At 42.7% G+C, this 24,410-nt stretch overlaps 2 protein-coding genes across 2 annotated transcripts in view; one reads left to right on the top strand and one right to left on the bottom strand.

Moving 5' to 3' along the window:
• Positions 1-2,402, bottom strand: part of ANGPT2 (angiopoietin 2) — a 55,995-nt gene extending 53,593 nt beyond the window's left edge. Inside the window, exon 1 of the mRNA XM_015414583.1 lies at positions 1,811-2,402. Within this exon, the coding sequence (XP_015270069.1) occupies positions 1,811-2,098 (288 nt within the window). The 5' untranslated portion in view covers positions 2,099-2,402. The remainder of the gene's footprint in view (positions 1-1,810) is intronic.
• Positions 1-24,410, top strand: part of MCPH1 (microcephalin 1) — a 175,673-nt gene that overhangs the window by 119,495 nt on the left and 31,768 nt on the right. The window lies entirely within an intron of this gene.

The raw sequence follows: 24,410 nt of genomic DNA, 5'->3' as shown, positions 1-24,410 counted from the left end.
TCATCTGGCAGGTGAGCCAAAATCCTCATATCTTTTAGCTAGATATTTTAGAAAACAATTCTAACAATTGCTTCATTAGTAGAATTTTATGTATTTTTCATGTGCAGACTAGCACTGATGCTGAACAGTGGGATATCAAAATAATGAATATAAGCCTAGGGTATAAACCTCTTTCCCGTCCAATATTAGAAAATAGTGGTTACATTAACACAAAACATGCTTCAGTGTAGATTAAAAACTGGTAAATACCACAAGGATTATTAAATGCTGCTTTATATATCCTTATAGCTTTCCAAACATTGTTCATCCACACTTTTACACAGGCAAATGATCAGCTACTTTGACAAGATGCATAGAGATGAGGTTCCTGCATACCTGCTGAGAGAATCAAGTTCCAGTGAAAAAACAGTAGCCTGAAGAAGGTGCATAAATGTTCAATGGATTATCAATTTAAAAGCCATAATTTCTGTGATGCTGTCTATCTTCAGCCTCTAAGAAAGAATATATTGAATATTAAATGTGAGCCTGTGAGAGCTCAGTCGTAAACGGGTCTACTCAGAAGTAACACCCATTTAATTTTATGAGGTTTACTCCTAGGAAAGTGTTGGTAGCATTACAACTTAAAACAGCAGTTCTAAAAACTCTAATTTGGGAGCAAGTCCCATGGTACTAAACATAGGATTTACTTCTGAATAAGCATGCTGAGGATCCCCCATGCTCATCTTACTGACTATCATGTGACAAACTGCGAGATTACCAGGCAATTTCTCTTCAGATATTGCTGGTAGAGTTCATTAAACTGGCGTAATTATACTGTTCAGTGCTGCAGGAAATGGCCTGTTTTTTCAGATTTTCTGTGAACTAGCTGTTCTTAGACTTGCTTAACTCTGTATAATTTTGCATAAACTGCAAAAAGAATCTGAGAAAACTTTGTATTGAGGGGGTTTTTAACCCATACAATGCTCTTCCTCACATGGCATAATATTCATTCTACCTAAATTTAACTCATTGCAGTCCTAAACAGTTACCCATCTAAGCACTGCAAGTTGATTAGAAGGTAATGTAGATGTAGTTTACAGTAAAGTCTGCATTCCACAAAACCTCTTATTCCAGAATTCTGTCCCTAAACTGTTTTTCCCCACATTTTTACTTGTAGAGTAGCTTGTGAGAAAGATACATATTTCTAAGCACGTGTACATGCCATGAAAAGCCACAGTTAATCCCTGTAACCTATATATTCTCAGTCTCCCCCAAAAGGGGAGGGAATATTGCTCTTACACATTATGTGCACTTCACATTTCTTGCTAATTTTGTAGTATTGTTTTTCAAAACTGGTCTGCAACTCTGAACAAACTTAGCTGCAACTAAACTCCACTGAAAGCCCTCTTTCTAGGAGAACAATTTATTTATTTTATTTATTATTCACATTTCTATCCCGCCCTCCCCGGGATATATTCATATATGAAACCCTGTGCAATTCAAGAGTGTATATGTACACATGAATCTGTGTAGTGTTCTGAAAGAATAATAAGTAGAAATGAAGTATTCACTGCTGCTGTCTGTAAAAGCCACTTGGAGATCTTTCGGAGAAAATTGTGGGGGGATGTTTTTAAACAAAACATCAAAGAATTAATGTGGTTCAGGAGGACCCTCATACTGGATTTTCCGCATGGCTGTAAACAGCATGATATTGTCAACGAATTTGTTTGGAAAGACTTAACTCAGGAAATTGTTCAAAAACACAATCAGTACAGTGTATTATAAAACACAAGCATATGTTCAGAGTAGAAATTGTATCTTTTTTTTTTACCTTCATCAGCCACTGAGTGTTATTTTCCAGGATATTTTCCAGCAGCTGCAGCTTCTGTGTAGAATCGTCATAATCTAGGGGTGCATCCCTCTGTACAGCATTAGGAACATAAGTGGTAGAAGAAGACCGGCAATTGTCCATCTCGGGCAGAAGAAAAGTATAGCTACATGATCCATGCTGGACTTGGTACTGCTTCTTGCCTAGAGCTTCTATGCTTTTCTGAAAGGAGTTGTATCCTGAAGCTAGAACAAGACTGCAGCTCAGAATAGAATAAATAGGTAGCCACATTTTGACTCCTGCAAATCAGCAGCTGTCAGACGTTGAATGTTGTTGAAGAACTCAGGTTATCTATGTAGTCTTGTGTGGCAATCAGTGTCCCTCTGTGATGTGTCAGTCTGGCAAAAGAGTCCTGGTTCCTGGTTGTGTCTCTGAAGTAGCAGCAACGGTGGTTATCTTCTGTTCAGCTGTGCAGCAGACTGTCACATGCAGATCTGTCTCAGCTGCCGAGAGAGCTGTCTCCCATATCCAGCTTTCATGCTTTGTGTTAGAGGTTGGTTTTTTTAGAGAGCAGCGTAGTGCTTTGCTATCTGAATTAGTCACTGTTCTTCAGATGTGTTGATAAGAGGAGTTAAGCATGTATAGCTAAATACCCCTCCCTCCTGGTTTATCCGTTATCTTCCTCTAGAGGGGGTTCCATTCAAGGAAGCACAGAAATCAGAGCATGTTGTTTGTTCAGGAAACCTTTCTAGGAAAAATGGATCAATTAGAGGACTGCTGTGAATTTCATATGTACCTTCCCAGTTAGGGATCTCCAAGACAGTTTCAATAGTTAGTCCTTGAAAATTTCATTTTAAGACTTTTTAATTTTAGCTAAGTACTTAGCTGTTATTTTTTATAGTTTTTAAAGTACAGTCACATAAATTCCTTTCCTTACTGCTGGAGAGATGGGAAAAGCAACTTTCAGATTAATTTTACGCTAACAATGTGTGATTTATTTAGTACTAGGAATAAGGCTCGTTGTGGAAATAAATACAAGCTCTAGAAGGAGGCTCTGGCCAGGTGCCCTGGCCTTAAGCACTCAGTATCAATTTCCTGTGGCAACCTCAGCAGGGTATAATGACACAGAGTCCACCATTTTCTCCAGAGGAACTGATCTCTGCTCCCTGAATAACAGTTGTAATTTTGAGTGATCTCCAGCCCTCAACAGGAGATTGGCAACAATGGTTCCCCAGGAAGGAATGGCTGGTTTGGAGGGTGGAGTCTATGGCATTGTACCTGTCTGAGGTCCCACCCCTCCTCAAATGCCACCCTCTCCAGGCTCCACCCCTCAAATCTCCAGGAATTCTCCAACCTGGAGTTGGTAACCCTATCTCCTTCCCAGCCAACCATCAACCTACCATGATCTGCCCCTCCAACTTCAGCTTTCCATCTCCTCCCCCCTCCCTCCTGGAGAGCAGTCGTAATTCTGAGTGATCTCCAGCCCCCACCTGGAGATTGGCAACAATGGTTCCCCATGAGGGACTGGCTGGTTTGGAGGGTGGAGTTTACGACATTGTACCTGTCTGAGGTCCCACCCCTCCTGAAACCTCACCCTCTCCAGGCTCCATCCCTCACATATCCAGGAATTTCCCACCTGGAGTTGGCAACCCTGTCTCCTTCCCAGCCAATCATCAACCTACCTTTATTTTCCCCTCACTCTTCAGCTTTCCAACCCACCACCTGCAGCTTCTACCGTGCTCTGAAGCCCTGACTGCTACGTCACATTGGCTGTCATACAGGAGCCATCTCAGCAGCATATAAGGATACAGAGCCCACCATTTTCTCCAGGGGAACTGATCTCTGCCATCTGGAAAGCAGTTGTAATTCTGAGTGATCTTTAGCCCTCACCTGGAGATTGGCAACAATGGTTTTCCCCAACAGGCACTAAGGGGAAATGTATTTTACCTCAGATCACATTTTACCTCAGAACAGCAACAGCAAACTGTTTAGAATGTTAGAGGCAAAGGCCAATGAGGCCGCATATGCAAACAAACTTTGTGTTCCAAGGCAAAGGCCAATCAGGGCACATATGCAAATGACCTCTGTGTTCTGACTGGCTATGGGGGGGGAGGAACAGCAAACTGTTTAGAATGTTGGAGGCAGGACTCGGGCAACGCAGCCAGTGGATAGGGAGACCCTCTGAGTGACAGATCAGGGAGCCAACTGATTTGGGAGCGTGTTGGAATGTTCAGGAAAGTCCATGACCAAAACAGAATTATATATGAGGAGAGATTTTCTGCAAATCAAGTTCTATTTCCCATCAAAGAAAGTATGCACTTCATACATGCGTTTATACCTCAGCTATAGATCCTGTAGAACAAACTATGTCCGTAGTCTCTGTACATCACACCTCTGGGATATAGTGCACCTGCACTGACCTCAATCAGTTCCTCTTGAAAGCGAAAGGGATTTTTGCGCCCGCTCCCCAGTCACGCACCGACCCCACTGCGCATGACCGAGGGGCACGACAATCCTGCCAGTTCTCTTTTGACAGCCGCGCTGGTAGGATCTTCTCCGCTTTGGTCAGTAAAAAATTTGGGCTTTTAGGCCTATTCCTCGTTTTCTTCTAAGTTTCTTCGTTTTCTTCTTGTCTATTTTTGTTAAGTGAAAGGACTTTGTTTCTACAGATTTATTTCCTTTTGGACTCTGCCATGTGTTTCCCCCTCTCTCCCGGCCTATGGCCAAGAGGTGAGGTTTCTTTAAAAGGTGCCTTAAGTGCGGCAGCAAGATCGCTCCCCCAGACTGACACTCGCTTTGTTTTTGGTGCCTCGGGGAATCACACCGAGTGAACTCTTGGGCTCATTGTGTGAAGTTTTCGACACAGACAAGGAAGAACAGATCTGCTAGACTTCGTGTTGCGCTTTTGGAGTTAGCGCTTTCACCAATGTCATCACAAGACACTTCAGGGCATGTGTCAATGTCGACTGCCGCCTCGGCATCGACGGCTGCACTGTCCCCGATATCAACTCACATAGATGTTGACCGCCCGATGCTGAAATGCTCTGCCCAGACATCTCAGTCCTTAGCCCATACTCCCTCCCAAAAATGCAGGGAAGGCAAGGATGATCGGCCAGTCAAACATAAAAAAGCATAAGAAAACTCCCCCTATGCAATCTCCGCTGACCCCCTTGGAGGGTCTCGGAACCGAATCCTATGGGGGCTGCTTCCCTTGACTTTTCGAGCTGAGAGCAGCCACAAGGTGTACCTCAGTCGCCTTCACTGCGTCCTATCCAGCTTACTGGCTCTGACCATGATATGGACTTGACACAGATCTCCTGGTCTTCCAGTGTTGAAAGTCTGCACTCAGACCGCGGAGCCGATGCATTTCCGACCTGATGATCGAGACCAACCATCGGCACCGATCCATCCGCCACCACCACTCTTCTGGGACCAACGGCAGTGGCAATACATGTATGGGGCCTATCCATTTACAGGCAGTATGCCATGGTTCCCACCCCAACCAATGGAGTGGGACCATCAGTCCACCTCTTCACGTATCTCCCAGTATCAAGATCCTCCATCGATGCTGGAGTTTGTGAGGCCCCAACCGTCGAGGCCGATGGGCAAACCTTCCAAGCTGTCGCACCCAACAGTTCCAAAGTTTAAAGAACCATTGAATCCGATTCCATTGATACTGATGTTACCTGTCTTTTTCCAAGCCATCTGCGCACTCCACCTCTTCAGGCGCTTCCTCCCGATCAGGGGATGAAAACCCTGATCCTCCGGTGGAACCTCGCCACCTCAACAACTGGGCAATGATCTTCCAATCTCCCCTTCGGAAGACTTGAAATCCTACGGAGATTTCATTAAGTGGATGGCTAACATGCTCACTCTGTCTACGGTAGAGCCCTCGCCTACTGTGACAGACTCTGTGTTCGATATCGTCCAGATGGACACCTCTACACCGATTGCCTTACCGATTACTTTGGTCCTCCTTCAGGCAGCTGAAGTCCCATGGTCTCACCTGGCATCTACACCCGTCTCGAGCCGGAGGGTAGATCATATGTATAAAGTGCAGGAGCAGGGTGCTGAATTTCTGTTTACCCACCCTAAACCTAATTCTTTCATAGTCACTTCTTCCTCCAAGGGCAGACACAGTCATTCCACCCCCTCTGAGAAAGAAGGAAGGAAACTTGATTCATTTGGAAGAAAATTTTATTCTGCGGGAGCTCTTGGTATCAAGACCTCGAACTATATAGCATGTATAGGGAGATATCAGTTTGCTCTTTGGGATGTCTGAATTTATTGCAACCCTCCCTGAGGACACTAACTGTCAGGCTCGCAGGATTCAGAAGGAGGGAATGCTTTTGGCTAAGCATCAGCTCAATGCAGCTAAGCACACATTGGATGCGGCTGCCAAAACACTGACTTCAGCAGTTACCCTCCAACGTCACGCCTGGTTGCATTCTACTGCCCTACCGCAGGACACCAGGACTCTCATTGAGGACCTTCCATTCGAAGGTGAGGGCCTTTTCAGTGCCACGACTGATACAGTCCTGCAAGACCTAAAGTATAAAGACGTCGTGAAATTTAGGAGCCATGTTGGCTCCTAAACTATCCAAAGCAAAATTCTGGAACAAGCCGTGGTTTCACAGATCCTCTCTTAAGTCGTCCCCAGAAACACAGTGGCAACGCTCACCCACTGTGTTTTCCCGCCTGTATGGGCACAAACCAAAATTCTCACCTGTCTCTCAGCCCAAGGCTAAGACTCCGAAAGCTTCCAAGCAGAGCCTTTGACTCCTGTCGTCCCACCCCTACCCGCCTGTCCCCTACTTGGCTGCTTGGCAGCGAATAACATCAGACCAGTGGGTACTGTCCGTCATCGAAAAGGGGTACCTCATAGAATTTATCTAGGTACCCAAGGCCCCCAACTTCATAATTATTCCACCATCAAATACGCTCCTGGAAGTTCCATTGAACTGTCGGAAGCCAGCTACATGCACTTCCTATGAAGGGGAGTGGAAGAAATTCCTGTCCTACCTCGAGTCATTGGGTTTACCACCGCCCCGTACGGACTTGAGGATAGTTTCCGAATTCTTGTTGACCCGGCTGGACCTGGGTCTTAGTTGCTCTTCTTTAAGAGTTTATTTAGCTGCCATTTCCGCCTTCTGAGGTGGATGTCTATTCCGTTTTTTCTCACCTGCAAACAAAGCAGTTTCTGAAGGACCTCACTCGCCTCTTTCCTCCGGCTCGTGGTCCAACTCCCTCCTGGGACTTACCTCTAGTGCTGTCTAGATTACTCTCCTTTCCTTTCCAGCTCCCTGGCAGTGCCTCCTTGTAGAAGGCTGCTGACTATAGGTATAACTTGAGCCTCAAATGTGAAAACCCTGGTAGAGTTTTTTTTAAAGATTTATTGAAGCACTGTATGTATTTTAAAAAATAGCAAAAAAGTGCAAGTAGTTGTTAATAGTTTAGAATGTACAAAACAATGACCAGTTTGCCTGGCCTTTGGTGACAGCAAGTATCACCCTGGGGTAATAGAATGAAAGGAAACCAGGCAAGAAAATAATAGTAAAGTCCTTAACACAATTATGTTAAACTTGTCGCTAGTTCACCTATAGTATCTTTGTCCAGACCCTGGATTGGATCCAGTCAACAAATTCACATTTCCTTGTGTGAAGGTACTTTCGCTACCCACAGCAACTATCTCGCTGAACAGCTCCAAGAAATGCACACTGAGCTCTTGGGGAAGAGGCTTTTATAAGTTTCCTTCCTCTGGTCTCCCACCCATTTCCTCAGGATTGGTTACAAATTTTACTCCAGAATGGGCAAGGGCCAATCCTGAGTCCTGAATTTCTCTTGGGAGCTTTAGGCAAGAAGAAAAGTACTAGCTTCTCTTCATCATATAAAGAAATTCTCCATTAGGCATATGGCCCCTATTAAAGAGTCCGAATGCAAAAGAAGTTGCCCTGAGGGCCTTGGAAGGTATCAGGGAACATAAACCTGGAAAAACGGAAAAAATACAAATAAATACATTGGCTTCTAATTCATCACAGAAGGTAACCCCCAATATTGTGTCCTTTTCATTTAATCCTGGTGCACTTCTGGATACCTTTTTTTTTTTGCTCCCCGAGGGGGATTTTTTTAATTTGCATTTTCTATAAACTACAAAGAACTACAACTAAAAATTGAAAGGGGAAGGGAAACTATGCCCTATCCCTATAACTATGGGAAATGGGAAAAGGATAGACTAATACATAGAAACTACTTGATGGGGAAAGGAGACCACTATTCTAAACTATATCATCTATTGGTTTGGGGAAAGGAGAGCTAATACATATCACGATCTTGTTAGCTAAAAATAAGGCTTATTGACCTAATATTACAAGTTTGGTGTACAATTTAATTCATTGCAGTATTGCTTTAAGAGTATGCATTTAATAGCTTAGCACAAATTTTGCCTTTAAGAACTATTGTTCTTGTTCTAGAGTCTTTTCTTCCTGCATTTCTTCATTTTCTTGGGTTTAGGGGCAGCTGCTCCTTTCTCCGATTCTGATGATTCTGGTGCTGTGGAAGTAGTGCTTTTTGAATCCTGTGAGTAGGATTCTTCTTCTTCATTGTCTTTTATTATTTATTTATTTATTTATTTATTTTATTGCATTTATACCCCACCCTCCCCGCAAACGGGCTCAGGGCGGCTCACATAGGGCACTAAGTGCGTACAATATACAAAAATTTAAAACATTTAAAACATTAAATTTGATTTCAACGGATGCACATATAAAACTCCTAACAACTTGCGTAGCAGAGGGGAAGGCTAAGGTAATGGAAAGATGTTGCCCAACCCCCCGGCGGTCTCTCTCTATAAAAGAGCGGTGATGGAAGTGGCCGTGGCGGCTTCTATTCCTAAGCCTGGCGGAAGAGCTCCGTCTTGAAGGCCCTGCGGAACTGCACAAGGTCCCACAGGGCCCTGATCTCCTCCGGGAGCTCATTCCACCTGGTAGGAGCAGCCACTGAAAATGACCTGGCCCTTTTTGACACAAGCTTGGCCTCCTTAGGGCCCAGGGTCACCAGCTGGTGTTGCGACCCCGACCGAAGTGCTCTTTGGGGAATATATGGGGAAATGTGGTCCCTCAGGTATGTCGGACCCTGGCCATGTAGGGCTTTAAAGGTAAGCACCAGCACTTTGAAGCGAATCCAGTATGCTATAGGCAGCCAGTGCAGCGCTTTCAGCACAGGTCGGGTGTGCTCCCAGCAAGGGACGCCCACCAACAACCTGGCCGCAGCATTCTGCACCAGCTGTAGCTACCGGATTTGCAACAAAAGCAGCCCCATGTAGAGAGCGTTGCAGTAGTCTAGCCTCAAGGTGACCATCGCATGGATCACTGTAGCTAGGTCATTGCGGTCAAGGAAAGGAACCAACTACCATATCAGCTGAAGATGATAAAAGGCCGATCTGGCAGTGGCCACTACCTGGGCCTCCATTGTTAAGGTAGAGTTCAGAAGCACTCCCAAGCTCCTAACCTCCGAAGCTGGCACCAAAGGTGCCCCATTGAAGGTCGGTAGCGGGAGCCCTAACCCCATTCCGGTCCGACTCAAGCACAGGACCTCCGTCTTCGCCGGTTTAACTTCAGCCTGCTCAGCCTGAGCCACCCAGCCACGGCTGTCCCCGACCTTGGAGAAACGAGGCAAGCCATTGAAGGGCAAGCCCCCTGATCCCCACATCGGCGAGGCGGTGGGCCAGCTGCTGATGGTCGACCGTATCAAATGCGGCCAACAGATCTAACAACAACAGCACCGCCACACTGCCTCGATCCAGATGTCTACAGAGGTCATCAGTAAGGGCAACCAGTACTGTCTCCGTCCCACGTCCCGGGCAAAAACCGGACTGGAATGGGTCAAGGACAGAAGCGTCATCCAGATAACCCTGTAGTTAGTATTTTTATCTCTTCATTCTTAATTTTTAAAGATTTTTGCATTGTAGATTTTAGCACCAGTTCTCTGGTAGATTGTTTTGTGAATTTTAGGTAGGTTTCCCTTGGAAGTTTATTCTTTTTTATAAAGTCTGGGTGGGGCCAAAGCCTCCGCCAAAAGTTCTTTTAAGTCCTCGTTCTTCTCTTCAGGGATCCCATGGAAGTGTAGAACATATGTAGATCTTTCCACCTGGAGCTGTATTAATTGTGTTTTATCGGAGGATCTTTTATTCTCTGCTTCATCTACTCTCTTATTAATACTCTCAGTCTGTTTTTCCATTTTTTTCAACGTTTTTTCAGTAACTGAGGTTCTTTTGTCCATTTGATTCAGTTGTTTTTGAACACTGACCAGTTTGGTGTTGAGGTTAGTCATCTGTTCCATTAGGGGGCACAGTGCATTTGCTAACAGTGAAGAAAAGTCTGTAGTTACTTCCTGGTTCTGGGAGGGAATTGTTGGTATGTTATTTCCGGTAACCAGTTTTTTCTCCGGCGCCCTCCGTCCTCTCCCAGCCATAACATCAACAAGAAGTAAGTTTCCCAAAACAAGACAAAAGTTATGCGATTTAAATCCGCTTTGTATATTTTGGCAGTTTTTGCCTTCGCTTAACTTCTTATGCGCTTATTTTAGCTTTAAGTCTTTTTATTTCCGATTTAAAACCGCTTTTAAATCTTTTTCAAAAAAGGGGTGGGAGTGTTTAGTCCCTCTCCCTCCACGCTTCAAATGTAGGCACTTCCAATTACTACCAAGGTCAATTCGCTTTTTCACCTGAGCTTTGCTTAACTCACAGTTTGGAGACCTGGAGATCTTTTTGAAACATTTTGAAGTTTTGATCATGGTCGCTTGCTCTGGCAGTCGTCTCTAAGCACCATATTGACTCCGCAGTGACGGTACCTTTCGGAGATAAGGTGAGCCTCAATTCCTTGGCTGTCGCCTTGGAAGAGGCTCTCCTCAGCTCCCCAGGCTGAGGGTCTCCTACAGAGACCCTGGGGAGGTCCGGGATGAACTCGGACCCCTCCCGTCGGCTGGGTCTTGGCGCGTCCCCATCAGAGCGAGACGAGACGCGTCCGAGCGGCAAAATGCTTAAACCGGAAGTCCCACTTCTGGATATCTTGAACAAATCTATGAAATTAGTAAGAGACTAGTTGAGGTATAATAAACGAACAGAGCAATCCTGTGCAGAGCTATTCCACTATAAGCTCATTGAAATGAGCGGGCTTAGACTAGAGTAACTCTGCACAGGATTGCACTTTAAATTTGCCTGGGAACAGATTTTCTGAGGCCTTTCTCCCAGTGCCCCCACCTTCTAAAATCAAGCAAGGGGCTACTGGTGAAAGGGCCTTCTCTTTGGTGGCATCCAGCATTAGAACTCGTTCCCTGAGGAGATGAACTTCATACTGTCACTACTATTGTTTGGGTGCCTGGCCATCTTCTTATGTGAGCTTTTAATATTAATTATGTCATGGTTATGGTTTCTACTGTGGAGACTGGATTCTTTTAGCAAATTTTAGACTGCTGTTTGATTTTGCTGATAGTTAATTGTTTTATTGTATTTTTAACATTCTAAGCTACCTTGAGTATTTGCAGTGAGATAACGGTGAGATAAAATGTCCTAAACAAATAAAACTGTGTTATAAGTGCAGCAAGTTGAATAGGCAGGAGATATTTGTGGTGTTGCTGGACAAGAGTTTGTTTGTGGCATAGGGTGAGGCTTGCAGTGTTTTTCTTGTGCTATGCAGTTGATTTGTTCCTGGTCATTAGGGAAACAAAATGTAACAGGCTGGGAAAGCAGTGATATGGGGACAGTGAGACAAATCACACAAATATAGCCAAACAGGTCAGAGCCTGAGGTGGTCCAACCTCCCTTCCCTGTTTCAGCTTCTCTGCCACCAGTTACTCCACAAGTACAGATCCCCTTCAAAGGCTGTAGACTTCCAACAGGTGGGTTTTTTAATGCGGGGGGGGGGGCGCAGGTCTGCCGGTTGGATCCTGAGGCTCAGGTGGTACATGACTCCGAAGAAAATTGCAAATATGAACCAGAATATGTCAAACAAATGTTGGAAATGCAAGAGTCATGAGGGCTCATTTTATCATATGTGGTGGACTTGTGAAAAAGCTGTAGACTTTTGGACAAAAGTCCACAATGAAATGCAAAAAATATTGAAATGCTCTTTTAAAAAAGCACCCGAAATTCTGCTTTTGGGTTTGAAAATAGATGAAGTGAACACGACTAAAAAGACTTTACTTTGGTACTTAATAACAACTGCGAGAATGTTGTTGGCACAATTTTGGAAAACAGAGAAAGTACCAGAGATTGAAGATTGGATACAAAAAGTTCTGTTCATGACTGAAATGGACAAAATTACAAAAAAATTGAACGGCAAAGAAGATGAGGTATTTTTTGAAGAATGGAATGACTTTAAAATTTATCTGGAGAAGAACTGGGATGTGAAACAAAATTTAATGTGTTTAGATCAATATTAGGTTAAATGATGTTATCCTAAATCTGTAATGATAAGAAAAATGATATAATTGATGATATATAGTAATGTGGAGGGTAAGGGGGAAACATTGCGGGAAGCCACAGGAGGGAGGGGAGGAAATAGGTATGGGTGAACAATGGAAAATTGGAAATGGTTAAATGTAAAACTTGTATGGAAAATAATAAAAATTTGTTTACCAAAAAAAAAAAAAGGCTGTAGACTTCCAACAGGTGGGTTTTTTAATGCGGGGGGGGGGCCGCAGGTCTGCCGGTTGGATCCTGAGGCTCAAAAGAAGCAGCCTTTTAAAAACTATGTTGGAATTGTGAAGAGGTTTATAAACACACTGCCAAATACAATTGACTGCAAGATGTGGAAACAAGTCTGTCTTTTTCAGTTGGAGTGTGTAATTGCTGAAATGTTGTTAGTAATGGTGAGATACATTAAAGTCAACAAAACTGATTCATTTATCATGCTTTTGCATGCTTTGATACTTTAAAAAGATAGGAATTAAAGAAAATTAAAGTATTTAATGCTATCTGTTTCTTCATCTTCGTGTTCAACATATGCTTCAAATGGGACAGTTTTTTCCATACTGTGATTTCCTGCTTGTTTTTGATTGGTTATACACTCTTTGTCATAAAATAGCAACTACCAACTTGGTGTATTTAAAGTAAAATTAGATCTTTCCCATTTTTGTTTTTAAAAAGTGTTCACTCTCAACATAACTCACCTTATAAAAAGGGGTGAAAGATACAGTTCATCAGAACTAAATACAGAGAACTTTTCTGCCAGATATGCTTCAGGCAATTTCCTTTCCTGGGAAACAGTTTCCCTTCCTCACTCAGGCAGTGCTTTAAAAAGAAATAAAGAATTCCACTCAGTGTATTACTTCAGTGCTTTTAAAAGGGTCCCTAGATCCCACTGGCATGATCTTCTTTCTTCCAGCTGCACAGCTTCTGTTTGATCGGCAGATACGGAGGCACTTGTGAGATTTTTGCAGCCAAAAAGTGGGGGGTGGGGAAAGCATAAACATCTGGCAAAAATATAAAACAATGCAGAGGGTCTTGGATGCAGATCCCAGCATACTTCCTTGCAAAGCAATCTCATTGATTTCCACTGACCTTCATTCCAGTAGTACTGTTGTTGATTATGGTGATCTGTTTATTTATTTGACTTTTCTATCCTGCTTTTATGAAGTACAATTAAATCTGGGATACTTACATTTTCTCTGATACATAGGCCTGCTCTTGGATGGCACCATTACCAACCCCCTATCCTCACTAGAACATTGTTCCCATCTCTTTTCATCCCAACTGACCTTCTCTTGAGTGCTGCCAACTGGATGGTGGCTTGCCAGACTCTATGGGCATTACCCTCAAGACTGCCGATCCTCTTGCTATTCAAGGACATACAAGAAAGAGGCAGGTGGTGGAGTCATTGCTCATTGCCTCAGCTGACAGCATGAAATGTTAGAAAATATATTGTGTGGTTATATGTTGTACTCTTTACTCCTTCTGCATTAAATACATTGAAATCCATGGACTCTGGGGGTCATGGATTGTGTAAAGTAAACCATTCTTAAGACACATAATCATGCTGTATATATATATTTTCATGACACCATCAAACCCTCAATGTCAGGTCAACAAAGGGTATTTATCTGATGCAAACACTACCCCTTGCCACCACTGTCATCCTCACCACCTAGGAGAAGGAGCAGATAATGCTCTCTCCTCATTACCTAGGCATCTTGAAATACTGGATAATTTGCTGCACTGTGTTTAAAGTTGCCTGGCAAAAATAAAAGAAGGAGCATGAGGTACTAGTGGGAGCGGAGGGGGGTGAGCAAGAGGCTGCCACCTTCCAAAATTTACCCACCTCAGTGTCACACTGGCCATGCTACTAACTAGCTAATTAATTAATTAATCAAAATATATATCCCACTTTTCCTTGTGTCTCAAGGTGGCTTACAAATCATAATTAAAACCATTATGATTTTAAAGAAACAAACTAACACATGCAAATGATATCTTGCAGCTATATTCCCCAAGTGGAGTCCCGCAAGAAACTCGCAGGATGGTTATCCCCTTCTTCACACCTTTGCTTTCTCCCCTCTCACCCTACCTCTCTCACACTCTTTCTCCCTTATGCCCCCCCTTTTCTTACTCTCTATCTCTCCTCCATACATGTTACTTCCTCTCTCTTTCTACCCCCTCATCATTCTGTTTTTTTGCCTCCCTACCCCATCACTCTCTCTTTCTGCCCCATCACTCTCCCAGACTCCTGCTTCCTTTTCCCCCTACCTCGCACAGCCTAGGGTTGCCACCCGCCAAGTGGGGCCTGGAGATCCCCCAGAATTACAACTGAATTCTAGAGAGCAGAGATCTGTCTCCCTGGCAACAACATATAATATCATAAAGGTCTTAAAAGTGTCTGAATTACTGCATTCATGCTGAAGATCCACATTTGATTCATAGCAGTGGTGGCTGCTGCTTATAAAGTGTTACATTTTTGCTAAAATTGTCCTGCGGTGTTTTCTTGGGCAACAGGATAAAGTATGGTCATGTTTAATAAAATACATTGGAGCAAGTGAAAGGACAAGAACACTTATATAAATGACCATCCCTTGTTGCCTCTCTGTCGTTTTTGAGAACTGATCCTTTGCCATCTTGCTTCGTATGTACTTATCGCAGCACCTTCCTTTGCATTTCATTTTTTCTAAGACCAAGGCAAGACTGAAGCAGATGCTTATTTTCCTTTCAGTATGTTTACTGGTGTCCAAATATGTTTCTGCAGTCTGCTCAGGCAGTTCACATGTTGTCAGGGTGTTTGTTGGTCCGCATCTCTTAGCATTATCAGTTGTTCTGATGGGCTAAATCGTGCCTTTTTCTTCCCTGTTTTAGGAGACATTTTATGCCTTCTCCATGACTGTTACTCAGTAGGTCTCTTGGGCTCTCTATTAAAAACCTTTTCTCCTTGTATTACAACTGTCTGATTTGGGGGATTTCCAGACTTTATGCCTGACCTTATGCCCTAGTCCATTTCAGTCTGTTCTCTTCATAAGGAAATCTCAGAATAGCTGGTTGGCTGCTAAGGAACAGTCTTCTACAGCTTTCTCTTTTTGTACTCCCCCCCCCCTTCCTGTTTACAGCTTTTCCTGATAGTTTTAATACTTCTTTAAATTATCCAGATATTTGGTTGGTTTAATTATTTTGAAGAAGAAGTAGAAGAAGTTTTTATACCCCGCTTTTCTCTACCCTGAGGAGTCTCAAAGAGGCTTACAATTCCCTTCCCTTCTTCCCTCCATGTTAGCCCAAGCCTCCCCTTGCCACATGAAGGATGGCATGCCAACCAGGATAGGGCCAAAGTTGGCATAGGTCAGGTCTAGCTCTCTCTATGTGCAAAGCCAACTAGCCCAGACATGTGCTCAGGACTGTCTCTGCAGCAGTCAGCCATCAGGTTCAGATACAGCAAGCACATATCTGTCATCATGAAAGGACAATGCCTTAATTTCATCATCTCAAAGGTGACAGCTTACCTGCATTCCAGCTGTACGTCTCACAATCAAACCTCTGGACTTTGCCCTCAATACTGGGACCGCCCTGGCCACGGTCTGTTATTTCGTGGATAGCCCAGCCATTAATGGAGCCAAGACTCTGCAATTGCCCAACAACTCGCTAACAGATGCTTCCCTTCCCAAACCTGGACCTCTTTTGTCCAAAACCCCTTTTGAGCCATTAGCGGTCATTATGGTCCATCCTGGACCATTTCCCTATTGTACCCAGTGCCCTGAAGGCACAATTTTCCTATATCTGGACTCCAAACCCAACCATCTTTGGTTCAGTCTACTGGGACGTGTACTGGCTGGATCCCCCATCTCCTTTGGGTCTTCACAGACGTGCTTGCTGGCCAAGCCATCTGCCCTTACCACGAACTCTCCTCTTCAGAAGGAGGAGGAGGAGATTGGATTTATACGCCGCCCTTCACTACCTGAAGGAGTCTCAGAGTGGCTTACAATCCCTTTCCCTTCCCCTCCCCACAGCAGACACCCTGTGAGGTAGGTGGGGCTGAGAGAGCTCTCTCAAGAACTGCCCATGGGAAAACAGCTCTGAAAGAACTTATGACTGACCCAGGGTCACACCAGCAGCTGCATGTGGAGAAGTGGGGAATCAAACCCAATTTTCCCAGATTAGAGTCTTAATCAGTACACCAAATCAGTACAATAGCCCCATCGACGCTTAGCCCTCTTTTGTCTCTGATCTCTTAAGGTCACGTCAACCCTTTATTCCTTAGCTCGTGTGTGTGTGTGATACTTTTATTAAATTAGCTGAATGTATTAAGGATTTTTTCTTAATAATTTTCATAAAGGATATTTCCTGTCTGTGTTCTGTGCCGCTCCTAGAGGGTTCTGACTCTGGTATAGTTAGAGGACAATCCTTAGCTGGTACACCTATTAAACAATGGTATCTCAGCTAAATTTCCCCATCATAATTCATACAGAGACCTGGTGTTGTGGCTAACACCCACAACAGGCACCTTGTGAGGAAGGGGGCTGAGAGAGTTCTGAGAGAACTGTGACTGACCCAAGGTCACCCAGCAGGCTTCATGTGGAAGAGTGAAGAATGAAACCCAGTTCTCCAGATTAGAGGCCACTGCTCTACACCACTTCACCAAGCTGGTTCCACTGCTATAATTGTATTTTAGCCCTTGTTATTTTCCAGATTATTGCAATTTAGGAAGAAAATGTTTTAAAACATTATGAACAGGTTAATTATAAGCGTGTAAAACAATATATCAAATGGAAAAAGGAATCTGACCTGAGCCAGAGAGGTACCTTTAATACACTATACTGCTTCATTTTAATCAGATCAGTTTTAAAGCCACATTCGTAAAATTTTGCTTCCAAAAATGCTCAGCAGAGTCCCTCTCGACCCCAGAATTTTCCAGATTTTTTTAGCCACCACTGCAAAAAGAGCTGCTATGTAATTGATATACAAATGCCCATGAGTTAGAAGACTGCAAACAATGCCAGTTTAGAATGACCTGCATCAAAGAATAGAGGAAGTGTCATAAAGTATGAGCCACAAAGAAAATTTTCCATACCATCACCATATGTGACCACATAATAGACATAATACATAGTGACATAATACATAGTAGCATGTACTCACTTATGCTTATTGCCAGGATCTCATCACCCTCTTTGTGCACATAAAAGGAGCTTCTATACCCCCATGTAGGAGTTACCAATGTCTCCAACAGCTGCAGCCCCTGTGCTGCAAGAAGTGCTTTATCTTCCCACCATCTTCTGGAAAAAGCTCTTCAGGAGGGGTGAAAGACTGCTTATTTAATATATTTGTACTGCAAACTCTCAGTAAAATTTACATTAAATATTTATGCAACACCAGCTAAACTACATGCTATACAGTATATTATACAGTATATTAAAACTGGTCTTAAAAGATTAATTAAAATAGTCACAACTTGGCATATGATTTTTCATTAAAATGTAGAGGTTTGTGCAAGATAATGTTTTTAGTATAAAAAATAAAAGCAGCAATAAATTAACGCCACAATAAGAAAGGGGGAGCCATGGTAAATAGTCAGGAATAGCATAGACTCAATCCATTGCAAAAATAAATCAGGTTTCACACCAATTGAAAGCATAAGGCGGGTTGAAAAGCCATTAACACCAAGTATATTTCTTTACTGTCATTAGAAATGGAGATTTTATGTATTTATTTTAATCATTTGTATCCTGGACTCTTAGATAAAGATGTGTGTGTGTGTAAAATGAAAGCATTTTATCCCACCTCTCTTGCTGTATACAGCAACTCAATCCTAGTCAATGTCAGCAACTCCCGGACCACCAAGAAGGAAGCTTCACGGTAAGTGAATGCAAATCTTCCATTTTTGTGTTTTGCATTGCAGGCCTGGGTACAGTAGAGCTTGCATGGAGAAATGGGGAGCCATTGGCATTGGGCAAAGGCATGTGCCACTGCTCCCATTCTCTTCTTTGCTGGCCTGAGCATGGTGGCCAGTGAAGAGAACAGGCACCATTGTGCCAAGCTTTTCGTTATTCCAATGGTAACTGTATTCTTCCTTGCTGCCCCACCAAACCTAGGTCAGTGAAGAGAAGCAGGGGCACAGCAGCACCCAGCTTTGCACTATGCTGACAAGAAGGAATACAGGTGCTGCTTGCATAAGACAAATTTGGGCACCATTATGCCTGCGCTGCTCTTTGCTAGCCTGGGCAGGGGGGAGCATAGGCACTGTGACTCCCAGCTTCACTCTAGGCCACCTGTATTTCTCTTCTCCAACCCCACTGTGAGGGAGGGCAGAGCTTATAGCAATAGCCTACCAAAATTTCTCCCATTGTAGTAAATGGCAAACCCACCCTGGTGCACTGTACTTTACAGAATAGCAAAAAAAAGACAAATCACCACGCTTAAAAAATGTACAGTCTACAAGAGTGTCACACAGAGCGGATGAGGCAAAAGAGGGAAGGGGAAATGTTAATTTACTTTCATGAGAATTTGAGATTTTACGTTTTAGTGCCTTATAGGCTGCATCTATAGTGCTTGGGTACATCTGTTTAATAGAGGGGCTTCATCTATTTGTTTACTTAATCTATAGTCCATCGTTTTCATAGAGACTCAGTTAAGAGAGGAAAAATCTGGTTTGTGATAAATTTTGTTCACTATCAGTACATCACCAAAGTGAATTAGAATCCATAGCATATTTTTCCATTAATGTTCCTACTTGTGTTAAAAAAGGGGTTAACATTGGCCTTATGCAAGGGAAACAGATGTCAGGAACTAATTACTTTACTGTTGCCATAAGTGTCTAAAATCATTGTTTTGTTCCTCTTACACAATTTCGTACTTCCTTTTCATTCTCTCTGACATCAGTTTTTAATGAGTCGTGTGACTCAAAAGTTGAGGTAACATATGTATTTATACCCATTGCCTCAGAAATACCAGCTTTAAACTGGAGAGCTCTTGAGCAGAACCTCTGGAAGGCTCACTTGCTGAAAAATGCTTCAGGTGTTTTTAAAATACTTTGTTAAAACATAGTTCTTTAAAACATGACACAATTTCTGTCCAAAATCTTAACATCGGAGATATTATACAAAAGGGGAAAGTTTCATATGGTGTAGTTCTTGCCATACTGATATCAAGCAACAATGGCCAAATCCAAAATCACACATCAGATAATGAAGTTTATTCAAAAGCAGTGTTTGCTTTTTATAGGTGCAATGGAACAACCTCCATGTGCAATGGAAATCCTGTATATGCAGAGCATTTTGCTTATAAATTCCATGAAAAGCCCTTTCAGGTGCAAGGTTTGGATTATACCTAACATCTCATTTCCATAAGCGGAGGGGGGGGAGAGATTAGAAAATATAATTCTTCAGTTCTGATGGCTACTGAAAGTATTCTTACACAGGAAAAAAAAATCAATATTGCTAACCCCACATATACTATAACAGAAAAATACTCTGACATCAAAAATGTAGTTAAAAGGTAGGGGAAAACTGAAATGCAAAGAACAAAGAAAAATAACCTACGTTGGGGGGTCTCTGAGAAATCCTTATATGTGTGTGGGGGACAACTGGGAATTCCCCACAATAGTACTAGACTTCAGAGCATCGAGAAAGATCTCACAATGCTACAGCTCAGAAGTTCAAATTACCTAATGCTGACTGGATCCTTCTCATGCTTTGAAATATTTTATATTCAAGATTTTTTGAACAATCCTTGTGGTACACATGTACATTTTCCAATCTAAGACAACGGCAGTGGCTTCCAAACATTTTTAGTTCAGTAACTTCTATTAATATGATATCCCGAGGAATCATGACCTCTTTCTCTGCCCTTCCCTCCCCTCTACACAGTTTTTAAAAAGTGGTCATTAGTACAACACTGAAAAACAAAAAAGTGTGGCATGTTTCTCTCTATTCACTTTTCTTGTCATCTACTCCGGGACAGACCATTTGCTTTTTGTTGTTTTAGAATCTAATAATATACGTATTTCTTCTTTTGTATGTATCTCAGATATGGTATGCAAATGCTCTCTTTACTTTTTGTAATAACTCTGATTTGAGTTATATGAATTTGAGAGTTCTGGCAAAATTTTACCAGTCAGTGCTGACCTTTAGGTGCTGCTTCCAGTATTCCATAAAGAAGATAGATATGGAAATATCTGGCCTTTCCTTCCTCCTGTGTCTTTAAATGTAGAGCAGTTCTCCCATCATGCTTGTGCAGGCTTGGTCACTTTTTATTTAAGAAGGAGGAAAGAAGAGTAGGTTTTTATACCCCACTTTTCTCTACCTTAAGGAGTCTCAAAGTGGCTTACAATGGCCTTCCCCTCCTCTCCCCACAACAGGCACCTTGTGAGGTAGGTGGAGCTAAAAGAGTTCTGAGAGACCTGTGACTGGACCAAGGTAACCCAGCAGGCTTCATGTGGAGGAAAGGAGAATCAAACCTGATTCTCCAGATGAGAGTCTGCCACTCCTAACCACTGCACCACATTGTAGTCTTTGAAGTGATATGAGATCACATTGTAAGCTGTTTGCAGGGTTTTCCAAGGGAGCTGGCCTTTCTGTAGTTTACAGCAATATGGCATTTGCCCCACTGTCCAATAAGATTGCTAAGGAAACCAAAATGGAGCCTGAACTAAATCTAATGAGAGTTTGCAGAGATCTACTGTGTGTGCATGGCTTTCTGGCCACTGTTGAAAGAAGGATGGGGATTGGTCAGAGAGGATTTGGGATGAAGATTGAAGACTCTGGTTCTCATTCAGAAGACAAAGAATAAGAGGAAACATGAGGGCAACCCCCTTAAATAATTGCCTGGATGGCTTGGTGGGAGAAACTACCCGCAAAGGCAGGTTATACTTCAGAACATATATGCAAAATAATGCTTATTTACTTGCCAGTGGGTTATATTCCCTCCATTCATTTTTATGAAGTCTGAAAATTTGGTCCATTGTACTTGCAGGAGAGGCCCCGCTTTTAATGCCTGTGAGAGAAGAGTCAAACTTATTATGCTTATTGTCTGTGTACAGTTCTGTTTGGAACACAGTACGACAATAATAAAGGATATCTTTAGCAAAGACAGTTTGGGTTAACACCACAGGGTTGCTGGAATGTACCAAAGAGGTCACAGCAGGAAATGTCATGGTATTTGACCCAGTGGAAATGCAGCCGTTTTTGAGATGGGCGTATGATTCCTGGCAAAGTTTTTGTGCTCTTTCTTGCTCTCTCTTTTTGTCTGTTTGAAATAATGTTTAATACTATGACTGATGGAAAGGGCAATAGGACATTGGCATGAATTCTTTTATGTGTTGGAAAAGAGAGCTACAAAAACTTTCCCAAACAGTCCAAATGATATGTTGGCTTTCTCTGCTTCATTCCAGCCCTTATGTGTATTTGTCATAGAAAAGTCATCCTCAGTGTGATTCATAGGAGGAATATAAATATTAGTGGTGTTTCTATTGAATGCTGAGAACTAGTATGCTTTATTGCCAGTTACAATGTGAAAACTTGAGCTCAATTCATTAAAATGGTTCCACCAGATTCCACATGGTCGGTGATGATCTAAGACTGAGAAAACAAGAAGCACTATGGATTTACTAACTGCCTTTTAATGCTGGTATTAAAATAAAGTTTTCTAATAAAGTTTTTGGATCATAAAATACTCTTTGTTCCTAAAAACATAAAACTAATGCTACATAATGCAACACAAAGTCATAAAACCTAATGAACATAAGGCAACAATTGCAAGGAAAGTTTGTTTAACCAAGGAAGCCAAGTACTAATTGTCTGGAATCTTGGTATTCTTCAAGGCAGATAGAAAAAAACTGCTTCCTACCCTTCTACACTGGAGTTATAGGCATTAATATGTCAGGCTCCCTATGCATTTTACAGCTCACCTGCCACTGAGAGAGGAGGCTCCTCTCTCTTTGATGTGACAGAGGCTTGTCACCTTTATGGAGACAAATGTCCTGGCTTCTCAAATGTCTGTTATTCTGTTAGTTCTGGCGGGAGGGATGCTCTGAAAGGGGTACATGCTTAATGGGGGGGTAGTTGACTGTTAATTCTGGCGGGCAAATACTGTGGGGTGATTGGGTCCTGATCTTTAGTACCTTAATTTGAACACAATATATCTGTAACCTTCCCACATTCACTGTCAGTCCTAACAAAAGCTCAAGTCCAGTATGATATCTATCAATGTTTCAATAAATAAAGTTAGCTTTTTTTGAAGTGACTGGTGTTGAGAACTGATTTTACCAGGATCCTGACATAATAGAGATGACTGGACAAATCATTATATTTAGTTTGATTCAATTTTTGTAAAGGTATTTTTTCCCCATTTTTGACTTAGAATTTGAGAGTTGAAATCTTTTCTCTTAAAATGTTCCCAGCTGGAAAAATGTAGATGTTGATTTTTAAATAACTAAGTTGAAAGTGATGATGGCACTTTAACACACACACAACTCTTTTCCATGGGAAGAGGAGGAGGAGGAAGAAGAAGAAGAAGTTGGATTTGTACCCCACCCTTCACTCAGAGTCTCAGAGCAGCTCACAATCTCCTTCCTTTCCTCTCCCCATAACAGACACCCTGTGAGGTAGGTGGGGCTGAGAGAGCTCTGAGAGAACTGCGACTGACCCAAGGTCACCCAGCTGGCTGCAGGTGGAGGAGTAGGGAATCAAACCCGGTTCTCCAGATTAGAGTCCACCGCTCTTAAGCACTACACCAAACTGTAGAATGATAGAATATAAATTGTTAATGTGTCAAACTATTGCAGGGCAGATACCTTATTGATTAGTAACAACTGTGTTTTTATATTTACCATTTTTATTACAATGTTAATAAACCATTCACTTCATGCACACTGACTTGACTTACTTTAATCCAGTTTATCAGAACACTTATCAGTTTGCATCTGTGCTACACACTGGAATTGATTTTGACTACTGACTACTCACCTGTGGACTGAAGAACTTCCTATTGTTTGTGCACGCCAGAGCTAAATTGGATTCAGCACCTTCATAAATAATACTTGGCGTGTAAACATTTAATGATTCTGTGCTGAATGTGTGAGCAACCTCCACTGAAAATTTAAGGTTTATGTTACACCAGGCTGCAGCTCCATGCCATTCCAGAAGCTCCCCGAGTCTTCTGGAGTAGTTTTTCAGAGTTTTCAAGAGACTGCAGCTGAAGTCGGGATTAACAACAGGCACATCCCTTTAGTCTGTGAAGGTACTAAGGCACCTTTCCTTGTGCTTCAAAACAGGCCATCATTGCTCCATTATTAAAAACAAAATCACTAGGGAAAAATGTTGCAGCCAACTATTGCCCGGTCTCCAATTTGACCTTCCTGTGCAAAATGTTAGAAAAATTGGCTGCAGAGGAACTCCATGCCTTTCCAGATAAATCTTCTGCCCTAGATCTCTTTCAGCCTGGCTTCAGCCTGGACTATGGGAAACAGTGCTGGTGGAAAGTAGAAAAGGCTACATGTCTCTGCTGCTTTCAGTAGACTTCAGCAGCCTTTGATGCAGTAGACCATGATGGAATCTGCATTTGTCTTTCCCACTGGTGTCCCAGCCTTCTGACTCCGTCTTCAAAAAAGCTGTCTACATTTGGTGTTGTTTTCACACCTCAACAGTGCTAGCATACTTTCGCACGTCCACTTATGTTTATCGTCCTTTGGTTTATCGTCCTTAGATTTCACCACATTGATGGACAAGTCCTCATGTTAACAGTATAGCTGGAAAAATTTTATCAGCTTGTGAAGGCCCACTGTTGATCTAGACATCACTGCATCCTCAGCATATAGGAGGACTGGAACTTTGTGCTTGGATAAATGTGGAATATGACATGCTTCCTTCAGGATACAGGGTCTGAGGTTATCCTTATACTAATAGCCAAGTTGCCCCCATGAGTGCGGATATCTAAATCCGCGCTCCGGGGGCACGGGGAGGTTTGTGCACACGTGGGGCGGTCCCCATGTGTGCACAAAAATCGAAAAAGTTGAAAAAATTTCGGGGGGATATTTAAATCCCCCCGAAAGTGACAGAGTGTCCCCTGCGCATGCGCAGGGAACGCTCTGTAGCTGGCCTTGCCGCCACGCCGCCGCCGCCTCCTCCTCGGGGGCGGGCG

The sequence above is a fragment of the Gekko japonicus genome, unplaced genomic scaffold, assembly GCF_001447785.1.
Source record: "Gekko japonicus isolate JY-2015 unplaced genomic scaffold, Gekko_japonicus_V1.1 scaffold671, whole genome shotgun sequence".
In the NCBI taxonomy this organism is placed as follows: domain Eukaryota; kingdom Metazoa; phylum Chordata; class Lepidosauria; order Squamata; family Gekkonidae; genus Gekko; species Gekko japonicus.
The sequence above is the reverse complement of the archived record's forward strand: the minus strand, read 5'-3'. Positions and strand labels throughout refer to the sequence as shown.